The 24132-nt window shown below is 40.1% G+C and overlaps 1 protein-coding gene across 5 annotated transcripts in view; it reads right to left on the bottom strand.

Annotated features, from left to right (window-relative positions):
• GRB10 (growth factor receptor bound protein 10) overlaps positions 1-24132 on the bottom strand; it is a 201342-nt gene that overhangs the window by 63256 nt on the left and 113954 nt on the right. For all 5 annotated transcript variants that reach the window (XR_003094437.1, XR_003094438.1, XM_025206119.1 and 2 more), the window contains one exon: positions 21944-22085. Coding sequence is in view for 3 of the 5 variants with exons in the window: in XM_025206119.1 (XP_025061904.1) it covers positions 21944-22085 (142 nt within the window). In the remaining 2 variants the exon portion in view is untranslated. The remainder of the gene's footprint in view (positions 1-21943; positions 22086-24132) is intronic.

Below are 24132 nucleotides of genomic sequence, written 5' to 3'. Positions count from 1 at the left end.
AGAGTGGTTTTCATTGGAAAGAATTTTTTGCCCTCACCTGCTTCACACATACTTTCCTAACATTATACTGATGCATTCCTTTCTTTTTCTTAAAAAGAAACAAACACAAAAACATGATCACACTGCTGTATGCCTATCTGCTCCTACTGATGCTCCCATGCTTGGTAGTTGTGCTGAGCAGGGTCCATTCCCTTGTTGGACTGCACTGATGGAGTCTAAAGAGCACCTACAGCATATGCATACATTTTGATAAATGCCAGAATCTGTGGCCCATCAAGAAAGAAATCTCAGCGTGCAATTTAAACATTTTTGCACAGACAGCACTGAAAATAAACTGATACAAGTCATTAGCTAGCCATTCAGATGGAAAGGAAAAAGCTGCTGGTTGTTTCTCCAGCATGAGATGAAGGGGAGGGTAAACTAAAGATACCTTCTACTCCTACACCACAAACTTTACAGGAGAAAAATCAGGTCATGAAGGTTTAGGGAACAGCCTAAAAGAGCTCTCACTAGCCCCCCTCCACCCTGCTAATCCTTGCATATACGCTTGATTAGTGGTGTGATAATAGTAGAAAGGGGCAGTGATAAAGCAAGCAACAGAGACTGTTATCAAAGGTTTTCTTGAACTTAGAAAAGTATTCAAGTGTTTCAAAATTAACAGCAATCTCCCTGGATGTGAATATTGTGATAGGAAAGAAAAGGGGTTGAGTGACTATAAACTAAAAACAAAGCAAAATATTCAAGAGGAGAGAGGGGAGGGATGGAAAGAGCTCTAGCAGTGTGTTGCTCTGACCAGTCTTAAGGCTGATCTAATTCAGAATAATAATTAAAAAAAGGCATAAATATGTGAGTTCAGGGCTGGCAAACTCGTGGCACATGTGCCACAAGTAGTATGTAACATGCAACCATTTCACCTGGCAAGCTGCAGATCTGGCAGACAGAATACTGCAGATAAAGCAGAGAAGAAAGCAGAGCAGTGAATAAGGAGGGAGTAGAGAGCAGAGCAATGGATCAGGCAGGGAAAGGAGAACAGAATGGCACTTGGGGAGTAGGCAATCCTTCTGTTGTGGCATGTTGGCCAGAAAGGGTTGGTCACCAGATAGTGATGTATTTGGGGCAAGGTCTGTCTTTTTGTTCTGTGTTTGGACAGCATCTAGACCAACAGGAACCAGGCTCATGGGTGTGGCTCCTTTTTGCTACAAAATAAATATTAACAAAAAGCAGACATGGTTAAAACCTGAGTATTTGCGCACTGAGGATGGAGACAAAAGTTATTGCAAGAGCCAGAAATCATGAGATTAAATTTGAACAATATGTAAGCTAATTTATCTGGTTTCCATGAGAAAACTAATCCATAACAAAAGCAAATTAAAAAATGCATTTAACAGTATTTCCAAGACAGATCAATAAATGAAAAGATGCACTTAATATTTTTAAGAGAGATGAGATATAATGCTGCACACGCAATTTGATAAAAGCTTGCAGTACATTATTGACAAGTTATATGCTGCTATCTCAAGCTTTTAAAATACAAGTCAACCATCTTAAAAATGAAATTTGAAATCTCATATGATCTGGAATTCTTTACTTTTTTTTAGTGCTGATGCCTGCAGCCATGAGAGTAAAATCAGTTAAACCTCCAACTTCTAGAATCAAGAGAAACAGCCTCAAGGGTTGGCAACACCAAGATACAAGTTTGTTACATATGCAGAGGGGTTACTGGTTGTAGCTGTGCTAGTCTAAAGGCATAGGCAGACAAAACTCTTGCAGTAGAGACGATATCTTTTATTAGACCAATTAAATAGAAAGAAAAGATTTTTGCTACTATTTAGTTGGTATAATAAAAGATGTTGCCTCTACCCCAAGAGTTTTGTTTACCTATGCAGAGGTATGTGGGACTTCAGGGATGTGCCCCTGCTATGTGTGGTTGAAGACATATAGTTTTTACTATCTGAAGGACAGACCCATGAAGGAGGATATAGTCTGCAACAGTGCAGAAGGAGAGAGATGAGAGACATGGCATAAACTGCCGAGAAGGAACACTTCAGCTAAATACTCATAACTGAGAACCGATATACTCTTAAGGCACTTCATAAGCCTGGACTGTTTAATGGTACAGGTGTAGCTTTCTAAAACTATTTCACATGGCTAAAAAAGTACAATTGTCCTTTTGCACTGACAAAGCCCTTAAGAGTTCAAAGCATGCATTGAGAAGAAGCCCTCCAGCTTGATAGCTTCAGCTGAACTTTGCAAAAGGCTTTTCCAGTAGAGCCAAATTAATATTATTCTATGAGCAGGTGAGGGTGAAGGGTTGGCAGGTTTAAATACTTATGCTTTGGTATGCCATCATAATGTCTGACCAGTGGTACATTCTTTGGGATGCAGTCCTCAGCACTGTTATTTAACTTCCTGTTTCACAAATTACTGGTGCTTGAAAGCACAAGATTGCAAGCAGAGAGTGTTTGCTCTCTGCCGGTTAATTCTTGCCGACTGCAGCTTTGAGAATATTTTAGAGTTCAGTTTGTCACATTAAAAAAAGCATTATTGTAACAGAGCTGCTCACATTAGGAAGCTATTTCTGTGCAACTGTGTCAGCATTAATTGTGTAACTAGAATTAACCCCCTATAGATCCCTGCCATGAAAAAGTTATATAATGGGGAATATCACGAGAGGTGTTTTGTTTTTTTTAAATTTGTTAGTACATTTGATTTTTACTGGCTACTTTAAGAGGGAAAACTTATTAAAACTTCTGGTGATTTGTGCCAGGTAATGGAAACCCTATGGAGAAACACCTTCTTCAGTTCCTTTTAGATCAAATTCAAGGAGTAACCAAACAAAAGAGGAAAAAAGCTTCCTTCCTGGTGCAATATCTAGGAGGTTCCTTTCTGATGCAGACTGCCTGATGGCTCCATCTTCAAAACTGCAAGCACCACACAGGCACAGAATTTCCATTCAACTTAGTGTGGCCAAGACTTGTTCACTGCTGGGAAGAAAACCTTGTTTTTTTAAACAAGATGGCATCTCGCCCACAAAAAAGTATGAATGGAGTCATGCATCAAGTTTATTACACCAAGTCTCTTAAAATGAAGGTGTAAAAATGCATGCATGTGTGGCTTTAAAATGGTAAGACTTTTACAGCACAAAATCTTATTTTCCATTATCCACGCTGTATGCTATGATAGGACCATAGGACATCAGTGACAAAATGAGTTCTGATGCCATGGTGATCCCCTCTAATTTAACCTACCTGAGATTCCCTTGTGTATCCTTACTTCAGACATTCTGTATCTCTTCCTCCTGGTGGGGGCACTAAAAACAAAACATACACAACCTAACCCTTTGCTCAGCTTACAGGGACAAATTCCCTGCTGCCATGGTTACCATTCCAACTTCTCTTGTGGAACTAGAAATAAAAAACTTCCCTTGAGAACAGAAGGCTATAATGTTAGCTCTGTCTCCCTCCCCTCACTCATGATTGTTAGCCACTAAATCGGCTACATCTGGCATGTTTAATTTGGACTAAATAAAATGTCACAAATTAAAAAGATGCCGAACAAGCAGTACATGACATTATGGAAATAGAGAGCATAGTATTTGAACGCAGCCCATTAGGAATTGAAAGCTAGTTTTCACTAAGAGCTCAGGGATAAAGAAGGCTAAATGGTTCCTCTATAAATTCTTGTTTGTGACAGCACCCTCCGAAAGTTCTGCCTTAGAATCTAGGTATATGAAGGTCTTGACGTGTTCTCTCCTGCAGCAGTTGTGCTCATAAGCATGGCACTAATTCACTCCAATGCTGAGAGTATTGTTAGTTTGGCAATGCAAAATCCTTGTTCTACCTTTTTAGTTGGATGCCTTTGTTAGAGACATAACAAGTGGAATGTTTCGCAGAACGTTAATACAGGATGTTGCAGAATGCTCACATGGTCATGTATCCTTCTCCGAACCTTAGACTGCTTTCAGCACTCTATCTCCAAGCTATATTTTAATAGTCTATTTTGCAATACTGTGCATCGCAATGCTATAGTAATCTTCCTCCTTCCCTCAGGGCTGTTTTCTCTCAGTTATGTTCAAGGTTATCCTCCCCAGTTTCATTTAAAGTCTTGGATCTATTTCCCAGTCTACCAACTCTCATATACCCTGGTATCTGTATTTCACTCTAGTTATGTGCATCAACACTACATGTGGTCAAAATAATACTTTTTGCTGATGGCAGCTCCTTTTAGAACCTGCAGCCACACAGCCTGATAAAGCTCAGCCCATTCTCCCGGGTGGCATTTATATCTGTGCAACTAAACCACTAGCCAGGACACTTCCACCCATTAAATTGCTTTTTAGAGCCAAACCCCTGCCTATGTAGGCACTTACAAAGCTCATTTCATATCCAAGATCTTGTCTCCATCCTCCATACCCTACTGGTAAAGCAACAAAGCTAAAGATGACCATCATTACAATATGGAAGGAAAACTAACTATGAGATTCCACAAGAGGGTTCCACCATCTCCTGACTATTCAAACAATCCATAAGTAGTAAGGGGGGAAAACAAACAAACAAAAACATTTGCATGCTTGTTTCATATTCCTTCCTTTAGCATTCCCAAGATTTCTTTAATCTTGTGAGAACAGCATTTTAAAACTAGTATGTTCCCAGTTTCAACTAATGAGAAATAAAAAACTCCAGAACAAACAAAAAACAACTCCCCCCCCCCCCCCAAAAAAAAAAAAAAAACCTCAACCCAATGCATGCCTTTGTTTTCAGATGAGTATAAACTGCTATGCTGGATACCCAAAACATTTTGCTTCACATATTTTCAAGTTTATTCTTACTGGGACTCAAACAAGCTTCCTAAACTCAAGACAAATTCCTCCAAAACTGAGGTTTAATGGACATGTTGACTGACGCTCAAACGGTTCATTGTAGTAACAGTTGTACATCAGCTACCAGGTGTTTCATTCTGTATGCCTCACTGAAGAACTGCTTGCTTTAGCAACTCAATATCTGTTGCTGTATTAGCTAAATGCGTTGGAGTATAATCTCCACAAGTCTTATTAACTTTAATTAAGTTAACATATCATACCATGTACAGTACAGCATGTAACCATACTATTTCACAGTCCTTTTCCCCATACTGACTTAAATATACATCCCTTCCAAATGTATTAAACATCGTGGATAAGAGTACAAAATTTCAAATACCAGATACAGATGATTTGAGCTCCCTAGCTACTTAGGTTATGAATAGATGTCTCATTTAACCCAGGACTAATTATCCTGGAGTTTGAGCTAAACTAAAAACAGGAGCAGCACAGTCATTTACACACTCCCTTCCAAGCTACATTGCTGCTCCTTTGCCAGTGAGTGGCCAGTGAGAGCACAGAGCCTGACCAGCTTGTCCCTGGAATGAACAACAATCACTACAAAAACAAAGAACAGGATGTCCCGGGGGGGGGGGGGGGGGAGGGGGAATATTAGGACATTTTATCTGGCGTAGTTCAGAGGGACTTGAAATGGGACAATATACATGATCCTGGGACAAAAGGCTTTCTCCCAGGACAAACAAAGTATCTGTTTACAGCCAATGGGACAGAGACATCTGAGAAGATGTCTCGTACTCAAGTACCCTTGTGGTAGGGGAAGAAGAGAAAGTATTACGTAATTTTACTGTTAACTTGTACATATTTTAACCACTGAAAAACAAACCAGCCTTCAACCAAAATTGGAAGCAAGTGAATAAGTAAGTATTTTTCCATTTCATTACACACTTACTTCAGCACATTTAAAATATATGTGAGCATACCTACTTATATGTTGTTACACCTTAAATAAAAACATTAAAGCCCACTATAATTTGATCAGTAGGAGGATCCAAACATAACCAAACTGGCTTTCATTAGTACCTTGCTAGGCCATGGCAGGATGTTGCAAAACCCTTCCTTTGATGAAAATTTATCAGACTACATTCAGAAGGCAATATACTGGTTTAAATTTTAGTGTTATTCAACAGTAAGCCTGATGAGGTAAATTTACCTAAATGAATATCATGATAGAAAAATCTAGTTTTATCATTAGAATGAGTTTTACTTCTGCACACAACATTAATTTCAGATTATTATGGAGCTGTCAAGACATGGTTAGATTTCATTGATAGATTTCACAGATTTCTAGGGTTGGAAGGGACCTGGTAGATCATCGGGTCCGACCCCCTGCTCCAGACAGGAAAGAGGGCTGGGGTTAAGTAACCCCGGGTACTGGGGTTAAGTAACCCCAGCCAAATGCCTGTCTAATCTCTTCTTGAACACCTCCAAGGTAGGGGAAAGCACCACTTCCCTTGGAAGCCCATTCCATATTTTGGCATCCCATACCATAAAGAATTTCTTCCTTATGTCCAATCGAAATCTATTCTCCTTCAGTTTGTGGCCATTATTTCTGGTAACCCGAGGGGTGCCCTGGTAAACAGAGTTGACCTCCCCCTGATGAGTGTGTAGGCAGCCACAAGATTGCCTCTCGGCCTTCTCTTGCAGCAGCTGAACAGATTCAGGTCCCTCAGTCTGTCTTTGTAGGTTCTTACCTGCAGGCCCTCAACTATACGAGCAGCCCTCCTCTGAACCCTCTCAAGGTTATTCACATCCCTCTTGAAGTGTGGTGCCCAAAACTGGACACAGTACTCCATCTGTGGCCTCACCAATGCTCCATAGAGGGGAATTATCACTTCCCTAGACCTGCTCGTGATACACCTGCTGATGCAAGAAAGAGTGCGATTAGCTTTGCTTATTAATCTCATCACACTAGCGACTCATGTTCATTTTTGCGTCCACCAGGACTCCGAGATCTCTTTCCGCTGTTGTGCCACTATAGGTCATCATATCTCCAAACTTGGTTGAAAGAACAAATTTTATTCCCTATTCCCATCTACCCTGCAAACTGAAGAATTTGTGGCAGTTTTCAAATAGGTTTGTCCAATACCATTGGTCTACCTGATTAACTTCTTGCATGAATGCAGTTTATTGCCCTTTTCTACAGTGGAAGAACCAATGTAACATCTTTCATGGAATATCTTGAAGGCTAAAATGGGTTGTGAGCTGCTTTAAAGAAATATTTGAATTGGTCACCTGCCTAGTTCTTTTCTTTAATGTAAGTGAATATTAACTTTTTAGATGGAAAGACTTAGGATCAACAGATTAACTTTGCATTTATAAAAGACTTTGCTGCTCTCTGTTACTCTGACAGAACAATAGAAAACTGTACACCTACAGGGCTTGCCAGGCTGTGGCTTTACTGGTGTTATTTAGGTTGGAGAAACCATATGTAACACTGAAGAACAGAGAAGACAGAAACAGTTTGATCTTATTTTAGTAAGGCCAGTGGTAGGCAAGTTTCCTTGAGTACATAAACACGTACAGACAGAATGATCTTATAGCCTTGGAATTGCCTTCATTCAGAAGTGGAGCTAATTGGTTATGCCAATAAAATATAATACCTATAAACAAGTTCTCTCTAGTATGTCTAAGCATAGTGTCTCCTTCCCTGCCCCACATTTTAACACAGGTTACAGCCAAAGTTAAAGAAACCACTTATACAGAAGAACACTAGAAACTTTATTCCTGTCCTGGCACCAGGGACAGCCTTTAAAAGGATTTTGTAGGTGCAATAGTTGCAACATGGTGCTTCTTGAAGGAGCTCTCTGAGAAAAATCTAGGTCACTGAAACTATCTGAAAATGAAGCACAGAGGAGCCAAAATTGAAAATAAAGCACTGATATAGAATTTACTACTTCCTTCACAAGGACATTTTTTCCAGGCCACCTGGAGAAATCTGGGCACTTTTTAAAATTTAATTTTTATCAATTTTAAATCATTCCCATTCAAAATACATGTTGAACCATTTATATGCATCAGTCAAGCCCAGCTACTTTTAAATAGTTTTAAAAAGGATTACAATTGAAAAACACAGACAAGTTTGGACAAAATGGTGCATTGTTGTGTGTGCATATATATTGTGTGCGCATTTGTATATGTGTGTGTGTATATGTGCATTTGTATATTGTGTGTGCATATATATTGTGTGTGCATTTGTATTTAGTTTTTTTCCTTAACCAGAAAACTAGATACTTGTTTCATCTCTTCATCCCAGGAAAATTCTACAGCTTTTAGAGATATACTTCCAAATAAAGCTGTCAGATGATAGTTTCGTAGGTGCATGAACTTTTACTAACTTATTAAGATTTGTTGGCTTTGATCATCACCATTACCATCTTCACTTATATCACAAAAATATCTGCAATAAATTTGACTTCATAGATTTAGACTTGCAAAACATACTTCTCTTCTCTACCCCTCCACTTTTATTATTTTGGGTCAGGAGCAGACAAGAGTATTTCTTGAATTAAATACAACTGGTTTTACATGCTGCATCTTCAAAGTTCATTCTTTTAATCAGACATGTTACTTCTAAACCCATTATTATTTTTTCCCTTTTCAAATGCTGCTTTTCCTATTGAACCTGGATTTCCATAAACAAGCCAAATTCTAACTTTACACTGTTTTTTTTTTCCAGTGACAATTCCTTTTGCAAAAATGATTTTGGGTAATGAAGATTTCTACTGAAGATTGGTCTAGTCTTGTTTTTGTGGTATGAAAAGTAGAAAATTTTTGCAGAAGTTGCCAATTTTCCCTTCCCCCAGCTTTTACTATGTATAATCGCATTTAAGAATAAAACATTTTGCTGGCTGCTGAATATCAACAAACACAGACTGTACTTAAATGATTTTCTGTTCAACTGTTGCTCATACACAAATACACCAACAAGACAGACATTGATAAGACCCTCGATGCAACTTAAAAGAAATAATTGGGTTTTATGGGTTTGTTGCCAGAGTACTCAAGGTTCTTCTTTCTACTCATCTGACTGCACACACAATAAAAATCAAATGATCCAAGATTTGTTACTGTACCAATTTGTACTGAAGTTCTGCCAACGTATACGCTCTATTAATTTCACTTTTTAAAGTATTATGAAATAAGGAGACTGACAGCTTATTCCAGGCTATATTAGGACAGCTGGTTTTAAAGACTAATTGAAAAGACTTACCCTATCGTAGGAGTGTATAAATCCTGTCAAGATGCACACAAGACAATGTTCAGGTTTTTAGCATGTTCCCCTCTAACAAAGAACATTCTCCCAATATAAACCAGCAGATTTCTTCCTTATGAGGACTGGCATTAGAATGAGTTCATTACCTTTCCCAATGCATACTGCAGAGCACTGGTATGGACTGAAGGAAAGTCACTTACAGCCTTGAAACCCTGTTTTAGAGAAATTAACCCACATTTCATCTAAACCAGGCCTGAAAAATGTTGCATTGAATGTTTTGACAGAGGTGTTATGAATGCAGGACAGCTCTTCAGAACACAGGAAGAGCTTGAAAGGTCAGAGGCAACTTGCTGCCATATTTCTGGAGAGCCTGCCACATCAAAAAGGGCTTGGTCTGTAGACTCCAACTGTTGCTCACTCCAACACAGTTGCTGGCTGAAAAAAGAAACATTTGCTGCTCAAAGAGAATTCCAGTGGCACCCTCAGAGATTTTGCAAAGCCTCCAACATGGGTCATTCTCAAGGACTGTAAAGGAGCTGCCAACTTCTGCTTTCTTGAAGTTTAAAATTGTCCCCCAAAACAAAATATGGACCTTCAGTTGTCATGTCAGTCCAGCCAATGTTAAATTGGACAGACATGCAGACTCGCACTCAGCATTTTATTTAAACACCTGTGTGTAGGAGTTACACAAAAGACAGTTCTAACATAAGCCCCAGGAAGAACTGAAAAAGCCTTTCAAAGCCCACCACCCTCCCAGATGCCAATATCTCTGCAACTAAATAGTACCTGCTATTTCTGTCACATGAAGCAGCTCAGCTGGCAGACATTTCATGGAGATTGTGGCTGGGAGTGGAAGTAAGAGAGGTCATAGTTTCTTAGTAGCTAGGGTCAGGAGGGACCTGAACAGATCATTTAGCCTGACCCCCTCCCACAGGCAGGAATGAATGCTGGGTTCACAAGACCCCAGACAGGTGATTATCTAACCTCTTTTTTAATTTACCCAAGGTAAGGGCGAGGACCACTTCCCTAGGAAGTTGGTTCCAGATTCTGGCCACCCTAACTGTAAAATATTACCTCCTGATCTCTAACCTAAACCTATTCTCCGTCAGCTTATTACCATTGTTCCTCATCACTCCAGGTGGTGCTGGGGAGAACAGGGCTCTTCCTATTTGCTGTTAATCTCCCCTGAAGAGTTTGTAGGCAGCCACCAGGTCCCCCCTCAGCCTCCTCTTGCCGAGGCTGAACAGGTCAAAGAGCACAGATAAGATTGGAAGATAATTCAAGTTCATCTCTCACAGAAATGTTCAGCAGATTGGGGAAGGAGGGGAAATGATTAGTCAGAGATGAGTAACTACAACTTCCCCTGGTTCTGAAGTCCACTGATGACAAAACAAGCCCTATTCCCTTGCTCTTTCTGTCCCTCCAAGAGAACAGGAACATGGCAACGAAGGGTGTACTGAGGTCTACTCCAAGGCATCTATTGAATTGCCAATTCCTAATTGGACAGACATGCAGGCATGTCCATCTGAAAGACATGCAAAGACCACTGTATTTAAAATTAAGCTATGCACAAGTGCAATGTTTTTAAATTTAACATTTAGTTACAATAGGCAAATAAATTTATCAAACAGAAGTATGAAATATAGCTCTGGACTAACATGCAGCATGTGTCTGTGTGCCTTTCCCAAATACCTTTGGCACTATGACCAAGTTGAAAGACTTCAGACATGCTGACGTAGATATATTAAAATGAATAGACTTGATACAAAACTTCTATATGTTCATTTTATCCCTATCTTGGTGAAAACAAAATTTTGTGGGATATACTTCAACAAGAGAGCCAGGAGCTTTTTAGATCAGGAAAGGGGGGGGGGGGGGGCGTGGTGTAGCCTATAAGCCCATAAGGGGGCGCTCCAGTCAAGTCACCATAGATGATGGGTTTTTTTCATAGAGCAGGGGGGTCAAAGATCAACCCTAGGGGTTGGATGCAGCCCGGAGAGCTGCACTGTCCAGTTCATGGTGGTGGCCCTGGATCTGAGTTGACCTATAGGCCACACGTGACGTATGCACCCATTCTGGGCCACTCTGGGATCTGGGATACATACTGCACACAGTGCTTCCCCCAGATCCACTGGGATCCACTCCACATGCATGGGTACCAGGCTGGCGGGAGTGGGTGCTCATGCAGCCAATGGAATAGGGTACTGCATGCAGCGGCATTGACTGGAACAGGCACTGCCTGCAGTGGATCCAGTATGCAAGGAGGAGTGGGGAAGGTGTCTGTGGGCTCAATCTGGCCCATGGACCAGCCCCTGTCCACTCATCTGGCCTAGGGACCATATGAATTTGACACTCCTGTCACAGAGATTGTATTCATATTAAGCATGCTAAACTTGTGCTAAAGGACAAGGGTTCCCATAACTGGATCAGACTGCTAAGATTAATAAAACTTTTAAAAGTAGCCTGAGACTTTATATTCCATTCATTTAAAGATTCCCTTCCTTCTACTCCTCACCCCTGCCCTGCCCCGCCCCCTCAAAAAAAACAAAGAAAGAAAAAAAGTGGCCTTTCTTATACACTCATTGAATTGAATGAGACTGTAAGAACATAATATCCTATATGGCATTGCTGGAATATTTAAAAGAACAAAAAAAAACAACCCCTCCCATTTTCACCATTGCATTTTACTGATTGAAAGGTGTACCTTCCTGAGCAGTCCAGGGCAAAAAGACCTGATTTTCTGCATGTCATTAATACTCCTCTAAATAGCATCACTCAATATTTCCCAGGACTTTTCAGATGTATATTCAGCAGTACTCTCATACATACCAGTGATATGATTAAACACAGCAGAGGTAAAGATGGCACCAACTCACAGTGGGGCCATAAATGGGCTGCAGTGCTCTTTGAATCAAGTCTTACTTAAACAATCCAGCTCCATCCCTTCCTTTCTTTCTTTTTAAGCCTCTTTGTAATTCCTTACTAAAGTGTTTGGAAGTGAGCTAGACCTTTGGATGCTCAAGCAGGAAGCTATTGAACTCTCAACCATTCCAAGCTGTATAAACTAGGAAAAAAAAACCAGCTGGCAATCATAATTACTAAAGTATCAAACCTGGAGGTGGCTTGAGAGCAGTGGAAGAGAAAATATAAAAGTGCTGTTTCTATAAGACGTATAACTTCACCAAGCTAAGTCCCAATACTGCTACTTTAGAAATAACTTATAAAAAAGAAATGCAGTAAGATGGTAAATACAGGGCTGCATTCCCAACATGCAAAAACAAAGACATTATCTGCCTCAGTTTACAATTTAAAAAACCCTGCAGCCTAGTATTTTAATAACATCGAACACTACTAACGAGATTATAAATCTTGTATAATTTTTAGTTAACTTTATACAAAATGTTTCAAATCTGCACTTCAGTTTAAATGGTTCCCACATATCTAGTCAGGTTGCTTTTCACTTTTAGATGCATCTTTCATGCTGCAAGAAGATGAAGAAGAAAGCATTAGGAAAACTGGAAAAATATAATGTAGTGCTAGAAAACTTGGGAAAAGACTCCATAGAAGAGATAGAATGTTAAACTTATTCATTACAACAGACTGTAAGTCATTCAGACCTGGCCTCTGACTGATGAATTTGCAGAAAGCTGAAGCATAAGTCATAAAAGGATAAAGCGTTCTCCAATTTACTAGATGGGTTGAGGAAAAAGTCAGAGATGCAATCTTGAGCTGACATAACATTTCTTTAGACACCTTCCCCGCACATGCCTTTTGTTACTGACATTTTAAAGTGCAGGGGGAGAATCTTCACATGATGCTTGGTTTTTATAGGCAGAAGGGTAAGTGTTTGGTAGGGGCTTACTCTAGAACTGGGCACTTGGGGTTAGGTGTAGGCTCACAGGTGCAGGCTCAGGCTTTTCACTGCCTGGCCACTGTTCCACCCCTACTGTCTAGACCCTCTACAGGGAGGTAAGCACCACAATAAATAAGTTAGTCTTTAGAATGGGGAGCTGCTCAATTCACAAAAGTTATGAAGGGGTGCCCTGAGTCTATCAAGGGGTGCCTCAAACCACTGCTCTAGATGCAGCCAAACCTTTATCAGACTTGCAGGGGGTAGGGAGATCATAAGATGATCTGATTAGCAACTGAGGGACAACATCCCTTAACCATTATATGATAAGAATCTTGTTTATATTACCTCTTAAGCTAAGAGTCTCTTTTCTTTTGAATAGTTTGCTTACACAAAAAGAGAGCATTTCCTTCACACTGGAAAAAAATGTAAGAACACAGCATACAACTATAACAGAAGTAGTAGTACAAGTCAGTTAAAGAGAACTGCAATACTTCTGATAGCAGGAGGCAGAATGTGCAAACACCTACCTTGGAAAAATATTTTCAGCAGCAGGTATGGCATGATGCATTAGTTTAAGATGCTTAAGGACTCTGACAAAGAACCAAGTTTTGTTAGGAAGTGGCCAACTATATTGTACAAAGTTTACAATAGGTAACAGGCTCTCTACTCTTCATTTAACCAGCACCAGCTTGGTTTCAATTTAGGTCATATGCAGAAGTAAAGAATAAAGGCCTGCTTATTGCCCAGTTAACTAAAGCTTAGAACAGTAGTACTTGAACCACAGAAGTAAAGTATTACAAACGGTCACAATTTAATAAAGCAGACTTTGTTAATGGTGAATTAAGCCAAGGTTCTGGGAGCAGTGACACTGCATTTAAATTACTAATGCCCACTCCACTAACGTGTGGGAAACCACTTGTCTTTTCAGTAAATTAAGATACATTCAGAATTCAATGTTATGGATGGAGAGTATGGAGAAACATACATGCATACCTGCTACAAAGGGGAAGCGGACTTGAAGGGTCAAAATTGGACTGGTTTTGCTACACTGCACAGACTCATGCAGATGTAACAGAAGTGTGATATATGGAGTCTGAGAGCAAGGCAGAATCCTTTAAATGGGTTCTAGCACATGCCTTTTAGTCACAGACACATAAGGCTGGAAGGACTGCTGGAAGTCATCTAATCCAACTCCTTGCACAGGACAGGCTATCTCTGTCTAAACTAAGTGTTTGTCTAATCTGCTCTTAAAAACTTCAGTGATAAAGATTCTACAACAGCTCTAGGTAATCTGTTCCAAGGATTAACTACCTTCAGTCAGAAAGTTTTTAATATTTAACCTTAATCTCATTGCTGTAATTTAACTCCATTGCATCTTGCCTATCCCTTGCAGACAGTGAGAACAATTAATTTTTACTTAAAAACCTAATCTGAAGAATCCCCCTTATCACCCCCCCTTCCCCTCAATCTTCCCTTATTCAAACTAAATAATTCCAGTTTAGGTCTACCATCCAACCTATCATAGTTAGTTGCTTAAAACAACCAGGCTACCTGCTGTCCTGCCAGTTAATGGAGAGGCAGTCATAGCCACCTACTACAGTCAGCAAGGCAGCTGCATGGGTGTCTCCTTTGGTTAATATGCAAAGCAAGTCATGTGCCAGGAAATGCCTTAGAAATGTAACTCTTCAGCTAAGTTTAGACCCATTCCTTTACACCACAATGAAGTTAATTCTGACCCTGCTACAACCCTAGTGGGAACACTAGCAGGTACAGGAACAGGCCCCAAGTCTGCACAGCTGGGGACAGGAATTTTTCCTTATGCTGATGCAGAGCCTCCAAGCAAGTGCTTTTTATGGTACGCATTTCATCCTTCCTTTTAAGAAGTTCAGGTTTAACTGGCTGCAAGATTAATTTTAACACACTGACTGAAGGGATTAACATTAACCAAACAAAATACCTTTTCAATATACCAGTAATTCTACAGCTCTGGGTACGAGACAGCACAAAGTAGTACAAGTACAGCATCATAAAGGAAACTATAAACCAAAAGAGCAAAATGCGAGTCATGAAAGGATGATCCCTGAAGTAGTTCAGTCATGTCCTTTTCCTGTAGGGGGTTTATTAAATTCCTACTAAAGTACTGTCCATTTAGGAACTGGAATGAAGGTGGATGAATTTAAAACATCAAATCACCATGCCAATAAATAAGAAAATTATAAAGTCAGGTATCAACTTAGCAGGCAAAATAACTATGTAAGTGAAGAGTTAAGTTCCAAACAAATGTCAGTTTTAAACAAAGACACTGTTTGCCATACAAGTACCATCTGCACATTTCTCTTTTAGAAGGGACAGTGTCAGCCTCAATCTTTAAAATGAGGACTGCTTTTATATAGTTTGAAAGTGAGCACACCAAATACTCTTGGGGCAGGTTAATACTGAAAGCTTTCAGTATGAAAATGATGACTATTAACTTTAACACGTCTGTACTGAAGTCTAATTGTAGTTACTAAAATTTTGGCTCCATCTGGTCAGTGCTGCCAACCCATCCACCATTAGCATCACTCACCCATTTAAAAAAATGCCTCTTGCTGTCCCGAGCACCAATCAATCTGCATTCTCTCATATATTACATCCTGTTCCCTCGACCCACAAAGGCCTTATTCTTCTAACTGCCGACAACAAACAGTATAGATTTTATTAGACTGGTTTTATTTTTAGTTAAGTTACTGTCACCACATTATTTCCTTTTATATCATTTGCATATTACTAAAATTCTATTAGGACACATAGGTGAGGAGTGTATATATTAAAGTCTATAGTTCACACACAAGCATGCTAATGTACCATTGCTCTAAGCCACAAGAGGCATTTGGTATTTGTATAAAGGTAGTTGTAAAGGTTAATTGCAGCTACCATGTTATTTCAAGCTGGTTTCTGAACTTTTACAAATATTATTATGCCTGTTTTATTGGGCTCCAATGGGGCTAGCCACGTTTACATGGTTGTTTTCTCGGTCCAGGCAACCCCAATTGGAGGAGTGCTCTTGATCTGACTCTACTAAGGCCAGCCATCGGCTGCAACTAAGCAGCATGCTTATGCATGCTCCAGCACTATGGGAGCACTGTGTACTAACAGACAGCGTACTCCTGGGAGCACGGCCATCTCCATGACCGAAAGAATTAAAAAAAAAAAGTAAGTTTCAACACAAGAAAAAACCAAGGGCTTTTTCTAGGACTTCTCTTTTGGCCTTTCTGAACTACAATACTGTCACCTGCAAAAAGCAATGATTGAGAGATGCTTGATTCTCTGTTTCAAAGCCATCTAGAGCAAGAGTTAGCAGATGGGCAGAGACAGCTTGAATTCATCTGAATCTAGTCCCAGACCCAAGCCAGAGCCCCACAGCCAATGGCAGCACCACTCAGGTTTTGTGCTGTGGAGTGACTTCCTTTACTCTCTAGCACAGGCATGTCAAATGTATGGCCTACAGAGCCACACCATCTAGCCCACTGGGCTCCTGATAAGCCAGGGAATTTGGGGGCAAGGCTAGCAGGGGACAAGGCCTGCCACAGGACCTGGGGCCCTGGCTGACATAGCTGACAGAAGCATGAGGCGAGCTTGGCCCACGGCTGCTTGCTCCACAGCCACTTAGGCTGCAGCCTTTGTCATTTACCCATGTGTATCTGGCTTGTGAGAAACCCTGCAGTTTGGATACACCCCGGGGTGTGGGCGGGTCTGACACCCTGCTCTAGCAGCTGTGCACTGTGTATAGCTTATTTAGTGGACACTAGAAATCTACGGTCTCTCTTCAGTCTCTTCTCTCCAAGCAAAAGGCAACACCATTTAAGGTGCAAGGACTCAGTTTTTACCTTCCTAAATCCTACAGCTCTGCATGGAAGGTCTGACCTTCCCAATTCTCCCCACTCTATCATTGCAACAACCTAATCGGTAGAAAAAAGACAAGACACCAGGGGTAGGAAACTATGCACTTTGTCTTATGAGACTCATAAGTGTACAGCTGAAGTTCTGGGAGCTTATTTTGGCTCTTGGAAATTTGCAGCCAGGGTTAAAAAAATACACCAGAAAGCTAAAGGTTTCTAAAATTTAACCATTGGTGCAGATTCTGTGACTGGGACTTCAGAAACTCAGCTAAGGAAGCCTGGCAAAAGGGCAAGAGGCTGCAGACCGAGGCCCCTACAGAGTATCCTGTTAGAAGGCAAAGGTTGAAATAAAAGCCTTTGTTTTGATGCTGACTCAACCTGTTGCCAGCACTTGTCATTTGAATAAAGCAACACTGTGTTAGTGTTACTCCAATGCAACTTTTACATATGGAATGAGGGCTAATTTTGCACAGCAAGCATACATTACCCTAAATGTGCATAATTTTATACTGTTGGTCTTTCAGGAACTAGCACCCCTGCCTTCAAAACAAGGAAAGTATAAAGCTTTTATGGGATGACAATTTATAAAATCTGTTCACCAACATGTAATTAAACTAATTAGAACTAGAAAGTTTGTTTACAGAAGTTCTCTTAAAGGGTAACTAAATCTGGAATAAAGGTGGATATTAATTTATAACCATTTGTGAGTTAAATTTGATACAAAACAGTAAATAACTTAGGTACATCAACTGCTGCTTGGAAGTTTGCCTGGGCTGTATAGAGAGGGATGTGAGAAATTTGCCCTATTTTTACAGTTGAAAGCTTCATTGACTCGCACAAGATACTTTAGACTAATATCCTGTGGCATTGCAGTGACCTACATGTAATTATTGCATACTTCTTCCAAAATATTTGTACACAACCAGAAATTATAACCTAAGTTACCAACAAGTTTTTGGTTTATACCAGCAACACAGAGATGGACTTCAATTAGTGGTAATCTATCTGTCTGATGTTTTTAGCAATCTTATATATAAATGTTTGGTCTTGGTCTGGTTTATTTTCTGGTTATAATTTTTCTTAGATAAACATATTTATCCAGTTAAGCAAAGGATATTTAAAATCTTTTAGCTGTCTTTACTCCCATCCTGTAATTACTGTCCTCCCTAAATTGGGGGGGAGGGCAAAGATCTAGATACACCTCTCTTACCACTCCTTCCTCCCCGCCCCCGCCAAGCACCCAACACAAGCTAGGAGCAATTATATATGTGCAGTTTCATACTAGCTTTATACTTAGAAGGGGCGGCAAATGCTCTTACAAAAAAGAAATGCACAGGGTAGAAAGTGAAGGGCTGGCCTTTGCTCCATGTAGGCCTCTCCAAAGATGTGAGAATTTACTGTCTAAATCTAAGGATAACACAGCTTTTCACTCAGTAGTTCCATCAGGTCACAATTTTAAGACAACAGCTAGGGATTCAGCAACTATTCTAGCAAGTGTCTTTGAAGAACCATAATTCCTTATTTATCAGATGTACTGCGGGTCTCATCCATTACAGCAATGGTTTTCAGATCCTTCTGGTTCTGTAGCCCACCTCTCCTACCTACCTGTGTTGTTGCATGGCCCACCTACCAACATCCCCAAACACACTGTTTACTAAATCACCCCTCAGTCCCCCTCTATTCTTACTCAAGTCTTCAGTATACCAACTTTTTATTGAAACCCCTTCTACCATTTAACAGGGATAGGCTGATGCTCAGGACTACACACTGTTCATTCACTTCACATAGACTGTTGCATCTGTTCAGCCTTACATCACAGCTGGCAACTCACTGCAAGAGCACATTTGTCCTGTTACTTGTTCCTAATTTCCTTGATGCATCAGATGTCCGATCACACTAGAATGAGCTTTCCCTGACCTTATCTCTCTTTTAACAGTGCACCAGATTTGATGACAGCACTTCAAACTGCCCTTTCACCTGGTCTCAGTTCCCTCATGAAAGTTGCATGACACAGGATTGCTAAAGTCATGCATTTATCATATAGGTTCATGTAGAAATTCCACTATCTGGCATCAGTTGTGACATCCCTTAATTCAGCTGCCCATCTGCCTCTTTTAAAACTGGTATAGTTATGCATTTACATATTTTCATATCTAGTCTCTCGCTGAAATGCGGAAAGTCTGTTTCCTTTTTTAAGATCTAGATGCATTTTGAATTGTACTCTTTAGAGGACTTGCTGTGATCAGATGTCCCACTTGTTTCATACCACACACACATTTGTATACAAGCTTATCTTAATAGCATATACATATATTTTTACAGAGGAAAGCAAATACAGTCATTCACCTTCAAGAAAAAGTGAAAACAATGTATTGCAAAGAGGGAACCAGTGAGTGATGGCTTCAGGTTTCTTTCCACTTCTGTTATTTTTCTCCCTGACGTACCACTGAAATGTTAAGTGTGTGCTACACTTTTCTATCATGAAAACAAAGGCAGCCACAGGTTCTTAAGCCAATGCTAGATATTGCCCTACTTAAAATTTAAAAAACATTGCACCCTTCTGAAACAGGGCAGAGAATATGCATAGCAACCCTAGACCAGTGCATTAGTGATGTCTTAAAGTAATTCCTGAATCAAGCAGCAGCAACTCGAACAAAACAGTAGTTTTTCTATGTACATGACATGAAGTACACAAGAAATCTGTAGGTTTCAGTTGCAGTGATGGTTTCAAACAAAGCTCTTCTACAAGCATTAAGCTGAAAAAACTCCGTGCTTTTACATAATATTTTGACTCCCCTACAAAGCTGCTAGCCACTTCCAACTACCAGCTTCTTTGGGCAGGAATCCAATCTTTGGTTTACATAGAGCAACACTGCAAGTAAAGTTCCATATATTTTGTCAAGCGCTTCTATTTCATAAGATTAGCGGAACATGTAACTGCCCTATATATTTCCTAATACTTTTGTGGCAAGTGAAAACAAAAATTCTCTAGCTATTACAGGCTGGGCAGCTTTAATCAGTAATCAGCACTTTCATCTATCAGCTATTATGAACACAATCTGAGATGTCTAATTCATTTTTTTTACAGTGTAAGTGAGAACAAAGCCCCTCAAGCCTACTGCCACAGCATAAAGGGGAACAACTGGTTCCTATAGCTTGGTAATGCAAAATGGAGCCTTTCATCTGTGGGACACTTGTTAAAATTTTTATCTGTCAGTAACTTTAAGACTTTGCTGTAGCCTGTGATTTATAAACTATTTAATGTTGCAGGTCTCAAGGGACGGGCATCTATGTAGCAGTTAACTACTTGGACAGACTAGCCTCTGATCCACTACATCTACAGGCTTAATTGGCATAGAAAGTATTACTTTTCCCTTGTACTTGGTCTCATCCCATGCACTCTAGGGTGGACTGATTTAAACTGCACATATTAATTCCGATTTAAACCAACATGCAAGAAAAGCTGGTTAAGTTAAATGCAAAATAAGACTGTTTTGCATTTGTACATTATATACCTTCTTAAAGGCTGATTCTCATTGGCTGGTAAGTATGAATATGTAACCTTCACACTAAAGCTGTCTCTTTCATCTGCGATCTAGGAAATTACAGCATATCTATGAAAATGTATTCAAGCTACTTTTATTCAGATTCTTAATTTGCTTTATGATGTTAGAAATACAACATTCAATTAGGACTTTTAAGCTTCAGTTACCTTACAGACTGCACTTTATTACATTTTATTAAAAAAATTAAATCTACAAAAAGTTGCTGACCCCTAAAGTGTAAAACAAAGGAATGGAGGGAGGGAGAAAGGAAGGAGTAATTGAAGTCTCCAAATTTCTGCAGTCTCTTTCATTACATGCCCTCAAGATTGGAAGAAAGGCAGCAAAGTTATTCTGCCATCAAGTGCCACGGGTAACAAGAGAATTGCTTATTGTTGTCTGCTTGGATACAGAAATCATTCCCTAGCACCAAAGGCATCCTGGCTCTCTAACCTCTCTAAGCACTGTATGACAGCACAGTACTCAGCCCTCAGATCAGACTCCTTCTAAAGTCTCATTAAGGGACTCATTACTGTGTGGAGACCAATTGGGAATCTTTATTTCAAGTTAGCCCTTGTATTACTAATGCAGGCAGCTGTGAGGAGCTGTTTAAATTTCAATTTGCAGAACTGTTCTAGACAAACTAATACAGATAAGTGAGGTAATGTAACATTTCACACCTTGTAGTTCCAAGGGCAAATCATATTTGCACCAAACACAAATGAAAATATGTTAGCATAAAATGATAAATTATGTTAGTCTCCCTCAAATTGTTCAGGTTTTTCTGGCTCAATTTTAGCCTCCATTATTAGTCCCAGAGCACTCTTGAAATAGAGGTGGTGAAATGATGCTCAGTAAAGGGTGAAGAATAGCAGAAAAGGAGGAAAAAAAAGATATTTTAAAAAGACACCACCTACATGCTCATTGTCTTATACATCATGAGAGCTGTGCTGTGGGTCCAATCTGTTCAATTTCCATTGTAAAGAACTCCAAGAGCTGTTTAAGTCAGCTTTCCCCATGTTCATTCTGCTGATCAGTCCCATCTCCTCAGCTATGGTCTTAAGAAGATTACTTTGCTTTTTGTGCAGCTTTATGCAGTAAAACCAATAAAGATGATACAATATCTCTAAAGAATATAGGCAGCTATTTATAGCAACCCTGAATTTTAATCAGCAACAGGTAGTAAGCACTACTGTGGCTCCTAAAATATGCAGTGTAATTTACCCAATTACTGCTCTAACTCCAAGCAAATTATCCAGACTTCTGAAGTAAATGAGTCATTGCCTGGCATAATTAAATCCAAACAAGGATATTAAACATTATTGCTTCATTCACTACAAACATCCTTCATTAACTGAAAGAGCTGCTGATAACACTTTGTACTTACAAACCTTTTAAAGCTTTGAAATCTGGTTGCAGAAATTATTCTCTTTTCTGTGTTACCCTGCTCAAGGACAAGATATATAAATATTTCTAGTATTTTTTATGTTTTTCCTTCTGCCTTTCAAACTGAAATTAAAAATAATCAACCATCAGCTTGTAAAAAAAATCTGTGACATGAAACTGCTCATTACTCACATGCTTAATAGCAGGTTGACTTTGAGGTAAAGACCCAGGGGTCAGCACTGGAGAGCTTGTAGGACTGCAGAGCTCTGGAAATGGATTTGGTATGGCAGGCAAGGATGATGTTCTGAACTGTTGCTCTTCTTCTTGTAGACGTCTACAAAAACACAAACTGGATATTAAAAGGAAAATTTGCCTCTCCTGGCTAAATCTGATGCCCACCATGCAAAATGGATCATATAGTTTAAGAAACGTGAATCAAATAAACTTGAGATAAACAAAGGTGGATTTTTTTTTAGTGGAATTGCAGAGACTACATGCACATGTAAAATTACCAGTCAGACATCTAAGCTTGTTTTGTTACTCATAATTCAATTTGTGTGCAAAACTGAGGTAACTGCACATGAATGAAATACACCTTCTGTTTCAAAATTCAGGCCTACACCCTACGTAGCAAGGACTGATTTTCTCCAGCCACAATGCAGTTGGTTAAAGGTTGCTCAAATAGAATGAATGCACGAGAAAGAATGTTGACATAATTTGGAAGCCAAATTATACATGGCCTGAAATGCTGTGTGTACCTAAAAAGATCAGAGTATGGTGATTGGTGCCAATACCCCCACCATGATACAAATAAAACATTCAAAGCAGCTCAACAGTTGTTTGTTCCAAATGAAAAGACAGACTCAACTACAGTAGCACAGCTAAGAGACGCTTTACTTTTAAGTGTTAACTGCAGCAGTAACTTCATGGCAGAGATGCTACAGCTTGAGCAAGTTGGCTTGAGATGCACCTTCTGAGCCACATCAAGTGAAGTGATTTTGTGATCCCTTGCGAGATCAAACATAGCCCACAGCTTATGGTATGCTGTCATTTAAGAGTTTCCTTCTAGCTCTCTTTAAACCTGTTAGTTATTAAGGACATGTTTAACAAAGTACAGGATGATTATCCATGACTGACTACTTTGTCAAGCCTCCCGATTAGTGTTCCAACACCAAGGATGCATAGGATGAGGGCAAGTTAACTCTGCAGCTGCTTTGCAAAACGTGCCATCTTGTAGCAAACCTTCAGCAGGTTTCAGTGGGGATGTAACAGCCATACCTGGCTCCACCCAAGTAGAAGACAACACAGAATTAGCAAACCTCTCACCCATCTACTTCCTAGGAATTTGTCATCATATCATTTGACCCAGCTTCAGCCATCAACTATGGTTTAAGTCACCTCTGTTCCACTTTCTTCAGGAAGCAGCTCAAAATACTGCCTACTCTACATAGCTGGACTGCATAGGACCCTGTTACTTAGACTTGGCCCTGACCCCGACCCAGGGGCAACACTATCATTCAGGCCATAATAATATTCAATCCTGTGTTCCAAAAACATCCTGACACCACCTTCCATTCTGTTCTGGTGAAGCAAGAATGGTCATTACCCCAAGATGAAGCTAGTTCTGCCACTGTTTTCACTGAGGACAAACATATGATATATTAGCACTTAGGAAAGTGCAGAATTAGGACAGGAAAAATTTTCCAACAACCTTGCTATGCTTCAGAATGCCATGCACAATTTTAAAAAGGACCTCTGCAGACCACACTGAACTATAGCAAGATGGAGAAGTCTCTCGAGCAGGAACCGCCAACCTGGTTTCAAGCCAAGGTGGTATGTCAGATTTCCCTGTGCCCCTGCTAGAACCACACAGCTGCGAATGGTGCCTGAGCTGCTGTTGCTTCTCCCCCAGCCCCCTGCTCCATGGCTGCAGTGTGAGCACAGCTCCCTCTTGGAGAGTAGCTGTACCAGTGTTGGGAATCTAGAAGCTACCTCTATGCTGCCGCCACTTCTCCCTGCCTTCCTTCGCCCACTCCCACCTCCTGGCCTCAGAGCAGCTCTGTTCCAGATAGAAGCTGTTTTAGCACTGCAGCCTTGGGGAGAAAGGAGAGAAGTGGCAGTGTTGGACGCAAAGCTTCTAGTTCCCTGGCCCCAGCACACAGCTCCTCACTGCTGAAGCCCAGATCAGACACAGACAAAGCTATGAAGCTCCACAAACCAGATCCACTAGCTCTGTGGGTCATACATTGCCAACCCCTTCTTTAAAACATGCATGTTATAAAAGTTGCATTGCAAAACACAAAGCACTTGGGAAAACATCAGTACATTATATAGTTGATGTGATTTTATCACATGTACTCCCCATTATCTGTTAAAATAGG

This window comes from Alligator sinensis, unplaced genomic scaffold (assembly GCF_000455745.1).
Source record: "Alligator sinensis unplaced genomic scaffold, ASM45574v1 scaffold796_1, whole genome shotgun sequence".
NCBI classification, from domain to species: domain Eukaryota; kingdom Metazoa; phylum Chordata; order Crocodylia; family Alligatoridae; genus Alligator; species Alligator sinensis.
This window is presented reverse-complemented; position numbering and strand designations above follow the sequence as displayed.